Below are 16,184 nucleotides of genomic sequence, written 5' to 3'. Positions count from 1 at the left end.
GCCTTCTTTTGCATTAAATAGATATTTTCTCATGTACCATTTTAATTCCCTTGTCATTTATTTACACACACACACACACACACACACACACACACACACATTTATATATTTAGTATTTTCTTAGCGTTTGCCCTGGGAATTACAAGTAACATCTTTATCTAAAACAGTATAATTAGTTCTCATTAATCCCTCTCCTTTGTGTTATTGTTCTCATACTAATTATATACTTACACATTAGCCATTGACACAGTTTTATAATTTTATAATTCTTTATACAGTTGTTCTTTAAAATTAGAAGAAAAGAGTTACAAACAAAAATACACATATACTGTCTTATATTTTTCTCTGTATTTACTTTTACTGGTACTTTTTATTTCTTCATGTGATTTAGAGTTACTGTCTAGTGTCCTTATGTTTCTGCCTGAAGTACTCCTGTTAGTGTTTCTTTTAGGGAAGGTTCTGGTAGTGTCAAATTCTCTCAATTTTGTTTATCTGGGAGTGTCTTGATTCCTCTTTCGCCTTTTTTTTTTTTCTTTTTTTTGGCTGCACTGCATGGCTTGTGGGATCTTAGCTCCCCAACCAGGTATTGAACCTGGGCCCTCGGCAGTGAAAGCACAGAGTCCTAACCACTAGACCAGCAGTGAATTCCCTCTCCTTTGCTTTTTTTTTTTTTTTTCCCCCAGTACACAGGCCTCTCACTGTTGTGGCCTCTCTTGTTGCAGAGCACAGGCTCCTGATGTGCAGGCTCAGTGGCCATGGCTCACGGGCTGTTCCGCAGCATGTGGGATCTTCCCAGACTGGGGCATGAACCCGTGTCCCCTGCATTGGCAGGAGGACTCCCAACCACTGAGCCACCAGGGAAGCCCTCCTTTGCTTTTTAAGAGTAGTTTTGTTGGATATAGAATTCTTGGTTTTTCTTTCAGCACTTTTAATATGTCATCCCACTGCCTTCTTAAGCCATTTACTTTTAAGGAGTTTTGAGGTTTGGATTATTTATATAATTGAAAAAATATGGTAATTATGTTAATTAGAGCAAATAGAACTATCTTTTTTTTTAACTTTTTTCTTTTAGTCCTCTATTAAAAGACAGGACTAGTTTTGCACTTCCTAGCTGAGATGAAAGTGATCTAACAGCACAATATCAATGTAAACTTGTTGTTTTACAGATAAGTAAGTGATGTTTCAAGTGTGTTGAACTTTATTGAATAGACCTTTAAAAATAATTTCTTTTTAAAGCTATAATAAATCATAGTGTAGTATCAAAACAATAATACTTTTAGTCTATTCTCTGATAAAATAGTTCTTTCAATGTGTGTGAGTGTAAACTACCTTAACTTCATAGATTCTTTTCAATGTGAGGTGGTAGTATATACATTTAACTGCATTCATACCTGAGGCAAACAGAGGCTGGGTTCCATCACGATTACACTGCTATCTGTAGTAACATTGAAAACTATGCTTCCTTTTGTCTAATCACATGAAGTTTTATTCTTCCACAACTCCTTTCAAATTGGATGTTCTCCTATAAGTTTTTGAGTTTAGTGTAGAAGAATGATTTTTTGCTTTGATAGTGCTCAATTTTTCTGTCTTATGTGGCACCATGCTACAGTGAGTTCCAGTAGGCACTTCTGTTACTTTGTATTATTCCTGTTCTATATGTGTATGATCTGCAAGAGACCATGAGTGTTGTTTGTTGTTCTTTCCCCAGTGCCTTCCATTTTACCTGATATTTCATAAAGATTTGCTGCATTTAGTAATTGACTTGACTCTTTAACACAACACTCAGTTTTTAATAGACACTTTTTATATCTTTATCTGGGAGTTTATGTCAACAGGCACTAAGTCCTCTGGGAAAGACTGTATCTTTATACCTGTGTAACAGATGTGGCTGTTGGCAGAAGGTCTCAGTTTCTTGCCACATGGGCTGTCTGCAAGTCTGCCTGATAGTCTTCATGACGTGGCAACTGGCTTTCCCCAGAAGTGAGTGATCTGAGAGAGACCAAATGAAAACCTTGATGCCTTTTATAACTTAATCTCAGAAGTGACATACTTTTACTTCTACTGCATCCTGTTGTTCATGTAGACCAACCTTGGTACAATGTGGGAGGAGACTACACAAGGTATCTTTGAGGGGCATCTTGGAGGCTACCACACTTACTTTATAAAAGAAAGACATATCCTTCACTGATACCTGGTGGTACCATTGTGCATTGTCTTGATGTGTAAAAACTTCCAAGGTGCCAAATAAAGGAGAAGTCTTCTTTAATGTTTAATCAAGGGACAGTATACACATAAGGGTTCCTCCCTTTCTCTTCCTGTGCAGATTAATAGTAAACCATGTTAGAAATAGTATATTTTGTCCTGTGGTCAGATTTGCTTAGTTCTTGTTCAACATGTTCAGAAGTTGAGGCTTGCCAACCAATTGTCGTAGTTAGCTTCCCTCACTGACAGCCATATTTTCTTTCGTCAGTCAAAAATGTATAAAGGCTAAGTGACAAGTTGGGCAACAGTCAAATTATTTGAACTTACCTTTAGTCTTCTTAATTGTCATGATACCAAACAAGGTTACTATCTATGAACCATAATGCCAAAACTTGTTCTTGGTATTCAATATGAAATACCATTCTGCATTTAAATCCAGTTGTAAAAACTGAAAAATGACTCTTACGGGGTAATGTTATCCGTTTAGCAGTGTGTTTGTGTATGTGTGTTTTTCATTACTCTTCTGATTTTATTTTAGGGTGATGAGGAAACATTTGAAAATTATTACCGAAAACAAAGAAAAAAACAGGCAAGACTGGTATTGCAACCTCAGTCAAATATGGTAAGTATGTGAAAATTTTGAATTGGTTATGTTGAAGTTTTTATCCTCTTTAATTTCTTCAAAGCATGCATTCAACTACAAATATTTATTGAATAACTGCCATTTCCAATAATTGGTTTAGGTGTGAAGGTTACAGCAGTGAACAAAATGGCTAAGTCCCTTCTCTCATGAACTTACATTCTGTTAGGGAAGATAGACTGTAAGTGAATAAATAAGACAATGAATACATAAAAAGATAAATAAGTAAATATATAAAATGTCAGGGAGTGATAATTAGTTTCTGACAATGTGGTAGACTGTGTATCTTGATTAATTGTTCTACTGAAAAAACAACTAAAGGTGCTGGATAAAACATTTTTTAAAATCTTAAATTCTTTTTAAATGTACTGAGGATCAGGTAGGAAAGTATAGTCCTGACAAAGACTATATAAGTAATCTGAAAGGGCTATGTTTGTGGGATTTTTATTAGTCATTCTCAAGAATATATGTATTTTTTTGGTTATAAAATTGTGATGTATTCACTGTGGAAAAATTGAAATAAAATAATCCATAATGTAAAAAAAAAACCTAAGTCAATATGGAACAGTTCTATATGTTGGTTATGGTGATAGGTATGTGATTAGATGTATTTGTGAAAACACATAGAAACAGCACATGAATACTGCCAGCCGTGGCGGGTCCTCAAAGTGCAGCAACAATCGAAGAGAGGGGGTAGGGAATGGAAAGCACCAAGGTATGGGATCAGAAGGGCACAAACAACTGATGGTTGCAAGGCAAATTTAATAACAAAGCATAGCCATATATACACCCCTAAAGCAGGGACTTTGCATAGTCATTGTAAAGTAGAAACTTTGCATAACCTTTGTTCTGTGGAACTAGTCTTTCATCTTAGGCCTAGTCGCCACCATAACTGCATTATGGGTTTATTAGTCGCCACCTTATCTGCATTATCTGCATCAGCGGATCTATCATCTATCACTTGTTCCACAAAGGCACCAATTTCCCCTCCAGGATTGCATTTCCTAGCTTTAGGGAACAACCAGGGACTCCCATTAACTGAGCAGGTCCCTGGAGCGATCTGGCCAAAGGCCATCTCCTTTTTTACGTTCATACCATAAAGTCCAGGATGCATACCAAGGAGAGTACAATCGGGCCCTGAGGCTTATGAGGGTCTTAATGGCGCCTTCCTCAGAGGGCAATGCTCGCCACACATGAAAAAGAGTTTTGTTGATGTAACTTATACCTCAATACACCTAAATATAAGAAAAACAAAACAGGAAAACCTAAATGAGGAAAGAAATTCAGACAGGCATAATGAAGAACTGAATGTAGCTTTTATCCTAGGGGCATGTGCTGAAGGGGAAAGCATAAGTTTTGAGGACATAGGGGTACAGGGGGCTAAGCCTAGAGTCACCCAAAGTGGGTGAAAAGAGACTGTCTCCTTTGTAAGGCTGAGACTCCAAAGAATTATAGCCCATTATTAGTGTGACCTAGAGATAAAACCACCTAGCAAAACCTCTCTGGTCCTTCTGCCAAATACACTAAAGAAAATTGCCTATCCAAATCCTGGTGCTGAGTGAACAAAGAAAAAAAAATCTCTGAGAATTCATAACAAACAGTTCCCCAAATGTGTTTGCAATCCAAATTCATTCTACTTGGATAATCAAAAAAATCTCAAGCTGAAAATTTAAAGTGGTTCCATTTTGATATTGTCTCCAGGTGCCTAGTTAGAAGCAAATACAGTTCTTCTGTGAACTTTCATACCAAATTAAAGGATATCCATAGTTGAGGTTTCAAGGAAAATTAGCAACTCACACTCAAAATTAGTTATCAAACAAGTAAGAATCATTAGAAATATTGACAACAGAAAGAAATTGTAAAAGACTTTCAATATTTGAGTTATTAGGCATAGAATATAAAATAACACTTATATTTAAAGAAATAAAAGGCAAGCTTGGCTGATATCATTAGGGAACAAGAAACTCTAAAGGAATTACCAAAAAAATGTGGAAAAAAATCAAGTAGAATACCTAGTAATTAAAGATATATTAGCCAACATGAAAAATTTTGTGAACAGGTTGATGAATTCTTTTAGTTGATCTGAAGAAATTTTTAGACTACATCATAGAGAGACAAAAGAATAAAAATATAGAAGATAGTGGAGATACAGAGAGGTCTAACATATTTAGTTGCAGTTTCAGAAAGAGAGGATAGAACAAGAGGGACAGAGGAATATTTGAGGTAATACCTGAGAACTTACTAAGACAGATGAGAAACAGAAACCTACAGAGTCAAGTCCAAGGAATCCAAGTAGGTTAAATAAAAAGAAGTACACTTTTAGAGAACTTAAAATGAAAATGTAGAACACCAAAGATAAAGAGAAAATAGAAGACCTGAAAAACATTACGAGCTAAGTGAACTAATTGACATTTATTGAGTAATTCACCCAAAACAGCAGAATACACGTGCTTTTCCAAGTGTACCTGGAAGTTTCACCAAGATAGATCATATTCTGGGTAATAAAATAAATCTCAATAGATATTAAAAAAACTTGAAATTGTATAGAGTGTGTCTTTTGACTACAAGAGAATGAAATTATCCATATGCAAAAAAATGAATGTTGATGCTTACCTCATTCAACATTTCAAGAAATGGATCATGGACCCAAATATAAGAGCTAAAATTGTAAAACTTTTAGAAAAAACAAAAGTTAAAATCTTTGTGACTTTGGGTTAGGCAGTATTTTCTTAGGTGAGATACATAAAGCATGAACCATAAAAGAAAGAAATTGATAGATTGAACATCAAAATGGAAAACTTCTACCTTTCAAAAGGTAGTGTCAAGAAAATGAAAAGACAAGACATAGATGAAGAGAACATTTGCAAAACTCATGTCTAATAAAAGGCTTGTATCCAGAATATATAAAGAACTGGTATAGCTAACTAAAGACAGACTAAAAAGATTCAAATAGACATTTTACCAAAGATACACAGATGGCAAATAAGCACATGGAAAGATTTAAAATATCATTTTTCATCAGGGAAATGCAAATTAAAACCACAATGAGATACCTCTACATACCTACTAGAATGGCTAAAATTAGAAAGATCGATAATAGCAAGTGCTGGTGAGGATTTGGAGCAGCTAGAACTCTCATAAAATTCTGATAGGTATAAATATTGTACTGCCACTTTGGAAAATAGTTTGACAGTTTGTTATAATGTTAAGCATACACTTGCCATATGACCCAGCAATTCCATTCCTAGGTTTTTACCTGTGAGAGATGAAAATTTATCCACATGGTGGCTCATATGTAAATGTTTATAGTAGCTTTATTCATAAATACCAGAAACTGGAAACATCTCAAATGTCTGTGAGCTAGTGAATAGATAAACAAATTGTTGCACCTCGACATAAAGGAGTACTACTCAGCAGTAGAAAAGGAACTGATACATGCAGTGACATGGATAAATCTTAAAAGCATTATTCTAGGTGAAAAAATTCAGATACAACAAAGTTATGTATAGTACGATTTGTGTTATATGACATTTTTGAAAAGGCAAAACTATGGGATAGAATGGGATCCGTGACAGCGGGCCAGGGCTGGGCAGAGTGATTCACTATAGAGGGGCATAAAGGGAACTTTTTATGAGACAGAAATATTCTATATCTTGATTTTGGTGGTGGTTACACAAATGTCTACGTTCATCAAAACTCATCGGACTCTGTATGTAAAAAGGGTTTTAATTTTGCTTTATGTAAATTATACCTCAGTAAATTTGACTTTAAAAACAAAGATAAAGAGAATACCTCAAAAATACCCAGAGAGAAGAGATTATTTTCAAATAAACAAGACAGTGGAATATTTTCAATGCTGACGGAAAATAACTGTCTACCTGAGATTCTATATTCAGCGTAACAAGGGCAAAGATAGACATTTTCAGGCAAAGAGGAGAGTTTGTTACCAAGACACGCTTACGAAAGAAAGGATATACTGCAGTCAAAAGGAAAGTGATGCCAAATGGAAGATATGAGATGCTAGAAGGAATGAATAGCAAGGAAATTGTAAATATGTGGACAAATCTGTATTGACTGTAGAAAATAATATTAGTAAAATATCATGGACGTTAAAACAAGATAGAGTTGAAATGCACAGTAACAATAGCATAAACATTAGAGTGAGATGGAAGTTAATGAAGTGAAACTGTTCTGCAGTTTTGGAATTGTCCAGAAAAGAGTAAAATTATTCTTTAATTTTAGAGTTTGATTACTTAAGTATGCATAATGTAATTTCTGTAACCACTAAAAGAATAGAAACAATATATACTTAAATATAATTTTTATTTTTTCTCTACATCTGTGTCTCAATTTCTGCCCTGCAAACCAGTTCATCTGTACCATTTTTCTAGGTTCCACATATATGTGTTAATATATGATATTTGTTTTTCTGACTTACTTCACTCTGTATGACAGTCTCTAGATCCATCCACGTCTCTATGAATGACCCAATTTCATTCCTTTTTATGGCTGAGTAATATTCCATTGTGTATATATACCACATCTTCTTTATCCGTTCGTCTGTCAGTGGGCATTTAGGTTGCTTCCATGAACTGGCTAGTGTAAGTAGTACAGCAATGAACATTGGGGTGCATGTGTCTTTTTGAATTATGGTTTTCTCTGGGTATATGTCCAGTAGTGGGATTGCTGGGTCATATGGTAATTCTATTTTTAGTTTTTTAAGGAACCTCTATACTGTTCTGCATAGTGCCTGTATCAATTTACATTCCCACCAACAGTGCAAGAGGATTCCCTTTTCTCCACACCCTTTCCAGCATTTGTTGTTTGTAGATTTTCTGATGATGCCCATTCTAACTGGTGTGAGGTGATACCTCATTGTAGTTTTGATTTGCATTTCTCTAATAATTAGTGATGTTGAGCAGCTTTTCATGTGCTTCTTGGCCATCTGTATGTCTTCTTTGGAGAAATGTCTATTTAGGTCTTCTGCCTATTTTTGGATTGGTTTGTTTGTTTTTTTAATGTTGAGCTACATGAGCTGCTTATATATTTTGGAGATTAATCCTTTGTCCGTTGATTCGTTTGCAAATATTCTCTCCCATTCTTAGGGTTGTCTTTTGGTCTTGTTTATGGTTTCCTTTGCTGTGCAAAAGCTTTGAAGTTTCATTAGGTCCCATTTGTTTATTTTTGTTTTTATTTCCATTACTCTAAGAGGTGGATCAAAAAAGATCTTGCTGTGATTTATGTCAAAGAGTGTTCTTCCTATCTTTTCCTCTAAGACTTTTACAGTGTCCAGACTTACATTTAGGTCTCGAATCCATTTTGAGTTTATTTTTGTGTATGGTGTTAGGGAGTGTTCTAATTTCATTCTTTTACAGGTAGCTGTCCAATTTTCCCAGCACCACTTATTGAAGAGACTGTCTTTTCTCCATTGTATATCCTTGCCTCCTTTGTCATAGATTAGTTGACCATAGGTGCATGGTTTATCTCTGGGCTTTCTATCTTGTTCCATTGATCTATGTTTCTGTTTTGTGCCGGTACCATATTGTCTTGATTATTGTAGCTTTTTAGTATAGTCTGAAGTCAGGGAGTCTGATTCCTCCAGCTCCGTTTTTTTCCCTCAACACTGCTTTGGCTATTTGGGGTCTTTTGTGTCTCCATACAGATTTTAAGATTTTTTTGTTCTAGTTCTGTAAAAACTGCCATTGGTAATTTGATAGGGATTGCATTTGAATTTGTAGATTGCTTTGGGTAGTATAGTCATTTTCACAGTATTGATTCTTCCAATCCAAGAACATGGTATATCTCTCCATCTGTTGGTATCATCTTTAATTTCTTTCATCAGTGTCTTATAGTTTTCTGCAAACAGGTCTTTTCCCTCCCTAGGTAGGTTTATTCCTAGGTATTTTATGCTTTTTGTTGCACTAGTAAATGGGAGAGTTTCATTAATTTCTCTTTCAGATTTTTCTTCATTAGTGTATAGGAATGCAAGAGATTTCTTTGCATTAGTTTTGTATCCTGCAACTTTACCAAATTCATTGATTAGCTCTAGTAGTTTTCTGGTGGCATCTTTAGGATTCTCTGTGTATAGTATCATGTTATCTGCAAACAGTGACAGTTTTACTTCTTCTTTTCCAATTTGTATTCCTTTTATTTCTTTTTCTTCTCTGATTGCCGTGGCTAGGACTTCCAAAACTATGTTGAATAATAGTGGTGAGAGTGGACATCCTTGTCTTGTTCCTGATCTTAGAGGAAATGCTTTCAGTTTTTCACCATTGAGAGTGATGTTTGCTGTGGGTTTGTCGTATATGGCCTTTATTATGTTGAGGTAGGTTCTCTCTATGCCCACTTTCTGGAGAGTTGATCATAAATAGGTGTTGAATTTTGTCAAAAGCTTTTTCTGCATCTATTGAGATGACCATATGGTTTATATTCTTCAATTTGTTAATATGGTGTATCACATTGATTGATTTGCATATATTGAAGAATCCTTGCATCCCTGGGATAGATCCCACTTGATCATGGTATATGATCCTTTTAATGTGTTGTTGGATTCTGTTTGCTAGTATTTTGTTGAGGATTTTTGCATCTATATTCATCAGTGATATTGGTCTTTAATTTTTTTTTTTTTGTAGTATCTTTGTCTGGTTTTGGTATCAGGGTGATGGTGGCCTCATAGAATGAATTTGGGAGTGTTCCTTCCTCTGAAATTTTTGGAAGAGTTTGAGAAGGATGTGTGTTAGCTCTTCTGTAAATGTTTGATAGAATTCACCTGTGAAGCCTCTGGTCCTGGACTTTTGTTTGTTGGAAGATTTTTAATCACAGTTTCAATTTCATTACTTGTGATTGGTCTGTTCATATTTTCTATTTCTTCCTGGTTTAGTCTTGGAAGGTAATAGCTTTCTAAGAATTTGTCCATTTCCTCCAGGTTGTCCATTTTATTGGCATAGAGTTGCCTGTAGTAGTCTCTTAGGATGCTTTGTATTTCTGTGGTGTCTGTTGTAACTTCTCCTTTTTCATTTCTAATTTTATTGATTTGAGTCCTGTCCCTCTTTTTCTTGATGAGTCTGGCTAATGGTTTATCAATTTGGTTTATCTTCTCAAAGAACCAGCTTTTAGTTTTATTGATCTTTGCTATTGTTTTCTTTGTTTCTATTTCATTTATTTCTGCTCTGCTCTTTATGATTTCTTTCCTTCTGCTAACTTTGGGTTTTGTTTGTTCTTCTTTCTCTAGTTCCTTTACGTGTAAGGTTAGATTGTTTATATGAGATTTTTCTTGTTTCTTGAGGTAGGCTTGTATAGCTATAAAATTCCCTCTTAGAACTGCTTTTGCTGCATCCCATAGGTTTTGGATCGTTGTGTTTTCATTGTCATTTGTCTTTAGGTATTTTTTGATTTCCTCTTTGATTTCTTCAGTGATCTCTTGGTTATTTAGTAACGTATTGTTTAGCCTCCATGTGTTTGTGTTTCTTATGTTTTTTTCCCTGTAATTGATTTCTAATCTCATAGCGTTGTGGTCAGAAAAGATGCTTGATATGATTTCAATTTTCTTAAATTTACTGGGGCTTGATTTGTGACCCAAGATGTGATCTATCCTGGAGAATGTTCTGTGCGCACTTCAGAAGAAAGTGTGATCTGCTGTTTTTGGATGGAATGTCCTATAAATATCAATTAAATCTATCTGGTCTATTGTGTCAATTAAAGCTTCTGTTTCCTTATTTATTTTCATTTTGGATGATCTGTCCGTTGATGTAAGTGAGGTGTTAAAGTCCCCCACTATTATTGTGTTACTGTCAATTTCCTCTTTTATAGCTGTTAGCAGTTGCCTTATGTATTGAGGTGCTCCTATGTTGGGTGCATATATATTTATAATTGTTATATCTTCTTCTTGGATTGATACCTTGATCATTATGTAGTGTCCTTCCTTGTCTCTTGTAACATTCTTTAGTTTAAAGTCTATTTTATCTGATATGAGTATTGCTACTCCAGCTTTCTTTTGATTTCCATTTGCATGGAATATCTTTTTCCATCCCCTCACTTTCAGTCTGTATGTGTCCCTAGGTCTGAAGTGGGTGTCTTGTAGACAGCCTATATATGGGTCTTGTTTTTGTATCCATTCAGCAAGCCTGTGTCTTTTGGTTGGAGCATTTAATCCATTCATGTTTAAGGTAATTATTGATATGCATGTTCCTATTACCATTTTCTTAATTGTTTTGGGTTTTTTTTTTAATTGTCTGTATTTTTTCTTTTTGGCTGTGTTAGGTCTTTGTTGCTGTGTGCAGGCTCTCTCTAGTTGCAGTGAGCAGTGGCTGCTCTTCCTTGTGGTACGCGGGCCTCTCACTGCAGCGCCCCCCCCCCCCCCGTTGTGGAGCACAGGCTCTAGGCACTCAGGCTTTAGTAGTTATGGCACGTGGCCTCAGTAGTTGTGGCTCGCAGGCTGTAGAGCGCAGGCTCAGCAGTTGTGGCGCATGGGCCTATCTGCTCTGTGGCATGTGGGATCCTCCCGGACCAGGGCTTGAACCCATGTCCCCTGCACCGGCAGGTGGATTCCCAACCACTGCACCACCAGGGAAGCCCTTGGGGGGGGGGGGTTGTAGGTCCTTTTCTTCTCTTGTGTTTCCCACTTAGAGAAGTTCCTTTAGCATTTTTGTAGAGCTGGTTTGGTGGTGCTGAATTCTCTTAGCTTTTGCTTGTCTGTAAAGCTTTTGATTTCTCCATCAAATCTGAATGAGATCCTTGCCAGGTAGAGTAATCTTGGTTGTAGGTTCATCCCTTTCATCACTTTAAGTATATCATGCCACTCCCTTCTGGCTTGTAGAGTTTCTGCTGAGAAATCAGTTGTTAACCTTATGGGAGTTCCCTTGTATATTATTTGTCATTTTTCCCTTGATGCTTTCAATAATTTTTTTTTGTCTTCAGTTTTTGCCAACTTGATTTCTATGTGTCTCGGGGTGTTTCTCCTTGGGTTTATCCTGTATGGGACTCTCTGTGCTTCCTGGACTTGGGTGGCTATTTCCTTTCCCATGGTAGGGAATTTTTAGACTATAATCTCTTCAAATATTTTCCTGGGTCCTTTCTCTCTCTCTTCTCCTTCTGGGACCCCTATAAGGTGGATGTTGTTGCGTTTAATGTTGTCCCAGAGGTCTCTTAGGCTGTCTTCATTTCTTTTCATTAGTTTTTCTTTATTCTGTTCCGCAGCAGCGAATTCTACCATTTTGTCTTCCAGGTCACTTATCCGTTCTTCTGCCTCAGTTATTCTGGTATTGATTCCTTCTAGTGTATTTTTCATTTCAGTTATTGTATTGTTCATCTCTGTTTGTGTATTCTTTAATTCTTCTAGGTCTTTGTTAAACATTTCTTGCATCTTCTCGATCTTTGCCTCCATTCTTTTTCTGAGTTCCTGGATCATCTTCACTGTCATTATTCTGAATTCTTTTTCTGGAAGGTTGCCTATCTCCACTTCATTTAGTTGTTTTTCTGGGGTTTTATCTTGTTCCTTCATCTGGTACATAGCCCTCTGCCTTTTCATCTTGTCTGTCTTTCTGTGAATGTGGTTTTTGTTCCACAGGCTGCAGGATTGTAGTTCTTCTTGCTTCTGCTGTCTTCTTGCTTCTGTCATTCTTCTTGCTTCTGTTCTTCTTGCTTCTCTCCTTAAATATAATGTTAAAAAGGTAGAATGATAAAAAAATTTATGTCTTAGAGCTGATAAATATGGTAATTTAAATCTATAAGTACTTGATAACATTGACTGAAAATATTTAAAGCAAAATTGCCACAACTTAAAGGATAAATAAAAACATCCATAAGCATATTGGATGCTTCTGTAACTTATCAGCCAGTAGACAGAATATTAGTAAGAATACAGAACATGCTTAATAGGCTTATCTAATAGACTGTATAGAATTCTGTTTGGGAATTCCCTGAGGGTCCAGTGGTTAAGACTCAGCACTTTCACTGCCATGGGCCGGGGTTCAATCTCTGGTCGGGGAACTAAGATCCCAAAAGCCACACAGTGCAATCAAAAAAAAAAGAGGAATTCTGTTTCAACACCTGTAGAAACATTTTTTTAAGTACACATGGAACATTATAAAATGTGACTACATACTTTGTTATAAAGCAAGTATCAAGAAATATCAAACATTTGTGTCATGTAGCCTATATTCTCTGATCATAGTATTTTTAAACTAAAAAGTAATAACAGTCCCCTCCCTGAAAAGATCCAGATGTTTGAAGTTTTTGATCACTTTTATGAAATATATAAAATATAATATTTGAACTTATTTGTTATATTTCATGTAATAAACTTTAATGAAATTCAAATGGTCAAATATTTTCCTGTATACCTTTTGTTAAAATTATAAACAATAGGAAATAGTAGACCATTTTAAAGGAATTTGACTTTTATTATGAATCAGATGAAAAGTCATTGGAGGGTTTTTAGCAAATGATATAATTATTTGATTACTGTTTGAAAACTATCATTCTGGCAGCTCTCTGGAGAATAGACTGTAGGGATCAAGCCTGAAAGCTTGAAAGACTAGGTAGGAGAATGATGTAATTGTCCAAGTGTGTGGTAGCTTGAACTAGCCTGCTGAGAAGGAGGTTCTGAAATCATATTGACTTTTTAATTTGTTTATTGTTCATTTCCTTTCAAATGCAAGTTCAATGAGGGGTAAGGACTTTTTGTTATTTACCAGTGTATCCCTGGTGCCTTAAAAATGTATGCAGCATATAGTAGACTCTCAATAAATATTTGTTAATAAATGTTGCACTGATTTGGAACTTACTTTTATGTTACTGATATTTATTGTTTTAAATTGATTTTTATTTTTCATTTAAAGCATGAAACAGTTGATGGCTATAGAAGATATTTCACTCAAATTGTAGGGTATGTATCTAATATGGCAATAAGTATTATTTTGATATTGTGTTATGTGTCAGAACTAATGATCTCCTATTTAGGTTTTAATTTTTTTTTAACTCATGTTATTTTGGTAATTACTGTTCTTAGGTTCTTTGTGGTGGAAGATCACATTTTACACGTGACCCAAGGATTAGTAACCAGGGCATACACTGATGAACTTTGGAACATGGCCCTCTCAAAGATAATTGCTGTCCTTAGAGCTCATTCAGTAAGTCAGACAATTTATGTTACTAAATTTTTAATTCAGTTACTTCAAGAACTTCTGAAATGCATAATGTCAGAAGAAAACTATATCTCCATCAGTTCTGCGTTTTGTTTTTTTTTTGGTAATTGCTCAGATTTGGAAGTAGTAATGACAGGCCTTTGTTTGTCTGGTAATATTACAACTGAGTGGGGCTTCCGAAGACACTTTTAGTCCAGCATTATAGAAGATGAAGAATTAAGCTGGTCTCATTAGTCTCAACTGACCTCTTCATTAGATCACTGAAAAGCACCATGAAGAAAGGGTTTTTAATTATCAGTCCCGATTCTTTGTTTCCAAAGTAAACTCCACCATTAAAACTCAGTAGAACTTGTTCTTCGATGTTTATAATTTGTTTGCAGTAATACAGTTATGAATTTCTTTAAAAATATGCAGTTCTCAGAATTTGAACTCGTTTAGAATAATGACCCTGTAAGTAATGAGAATTATTTTTATGAATGAAGGTAAAATGATAAAATATTTTTATAATATGCCTTTTGTGGAAATAAAAATATGTGTTATAAAGACTATTGAAATTAATAATTTCTTAGTGTGGACTTTTTCTTAAGACAATTTTGGGAGTTTACCTTCAGTGAAATTTCCCCAAACTTAAAATTTTATAATCTATTATTTAAAATTTTATTATTGAGAATAGAGATTGAAAATATTTTGCAGGAAGATTTATTAGTTTAAGTGATATTTAGATTATAAATACATTATATTTTTATTTATCAGGGACATAGATTCTGGATACAGTATTTGTCCAATGAACTACAACTTTTTCTAACATATTATAATAAAGAACAATACATTTCATCATCAGGCCAGCTATGAATATGTAATATGATAGTGTGCTTCCTGTTAATTCCATGGCATCACGTATGAAATTATAATATACTAAATGTAACATCACATTTAAAATCTTATTACATGCTATTAAGGGGACAAGAGTGAATTTCACTATTCCTTTGAAATTAATTATTTTTCTTTGATGCATTACTAAGAAAATACTTAAATTGTCATTTCTTATATTAGAGAAATATAGTGATTGTATCTCTTTTATAATAGAATAAATAATTGAAAAGTAGAAATATATGGTCTATATATAAACCTTTTCAATTTGAAATAACTAATTCCTTAAAATCTAAAGACTTTTAGAAATATAAGCACCATTGCTTTGACCAAAGTTTAGTGTGTACAAATTTCAGAAAAATTTCTTTTCATATAATACAGATACTTTAGTTTTGTCATGTTATGATCTTGCCCTAAGAATTTTTTCATGAATAGAGGAAGCCAGCTGTGGATCTAATAACCAAGACTTCAAGTTTATTGTAAGTCAGGCAAATTAAGGGAGAAATTTTCAAGTTTTATTTCTTAGTTTTTAACCAAATGACTCTGGTGTGTGTTTGTTTGTTTGTGTTTCCACCCCCACTTACCCTTCATTTTTGCAGTCTTATTGCGCTGATCCTGATCTTGTTCTGGAACTGAAGAATCTCATTGTAATATTTGCAGATACTTTGCAGGTGGGTAATAATCTAATATTCAGTTAATGGCTATTTGAGCGTTTAAAGCTATTCAAAACATAGACCACACTCATTTATTTTATTGTGGCTTAATGGTAGTAAATTAGTAGTAATCAAATGTTTACTTATGTATTAATATTCTCCTATTACTCAGGACTTTTCATACCACCTCCTTCCTGATTATGAAGCTTGGACAGAGCTCAGAGAATATTACCATCTATTAAAATATTGGTCATTCTGTTAGAGTAGATACAATATTTTTGCAGTTTAAAAACAAAAAATACAAGGTGTAGTGGAAAGAACCCTGAACTAGAAATTAGAAGATTAAAGTTCTGCCTGAGGATAATGAATATGAGCTGTGGAATCACAAAGACCCAGAGTTTATATTCAACCTTTGCTATTGACTAATTGTATGTCTACAACTTTTCTAAACTTTAGATCCTCATTTGTGAAAATGAGTTTGTTAATTACTAGTTTTCAGAATTGTTTTGAGTTTTAAATGTGATACTGTATATGAAAACACATACTAGTTTGAAAGCTGTGTGTACTTATTTTCCTAATTTCAGGTGTACTGTGACTGTAAGCAAATCACTGTACTTCTTTGTGTTTTGTTTTTCTTTTTAAAATAAGGTTTAAACTGAATTATCTTAAAACTCA

General features: G+C 34.6%; 1 protein-coding gene across 6 annotated transcripts in view; it reads left to right on the top strand.

The window, feature by feature from the left end:
- EXOC6 (exocyst complex component 6) overlaps positions 1-16,184 on the top strand; it is a 209,931-nt gene that overhangs the window by 76,711 nt on the left and 117,036 nt on the right. For all 6 annotated transcript variants that reach the window (XM_059055448.2, XM_059055444.2, XM_059055449.2 and 3 more), the window contains exons 9-12: positions 2,741-2,824; positions 13,681-13,727; positions 13,851-13,971; positions 15,456-15,527. In XM_059055448.2, coding sequence (XP_058911431.1) covers positions 2,741-2,824; positions 13,681-13,727; positions 13,851-13,971; positions 15,456-15,527 — 324 coding nt within the window. The remainder of the gene's footprint in view (positions 1-2,740; positions 2,825-13,680; positions 13,728-13,850; positions 13,972-15,455; positions 15,528-16,184) is intronic.

Source organism: Kogia breviceps, chromosome 2 (genome assembly GCF_026419965.1).
Source record: "Kogia breviceps isolate mKogBre1 chromosome 2, mKogBre1 haplotype 1, whole genome shotgun sequence".
Taxonomy (NCBI): domain Eukaryota; kingdom Metazoa; phylum Chordata; class Mammalia; order Artiodactyla; family Physeteridae; genus Kogia; species Kogia breviceps.
The sequence above is the reverse complement of the archived record's forward strand: the minus strand, read 5'-3'. Positions and strand labels throughout refer to the sequence as shown.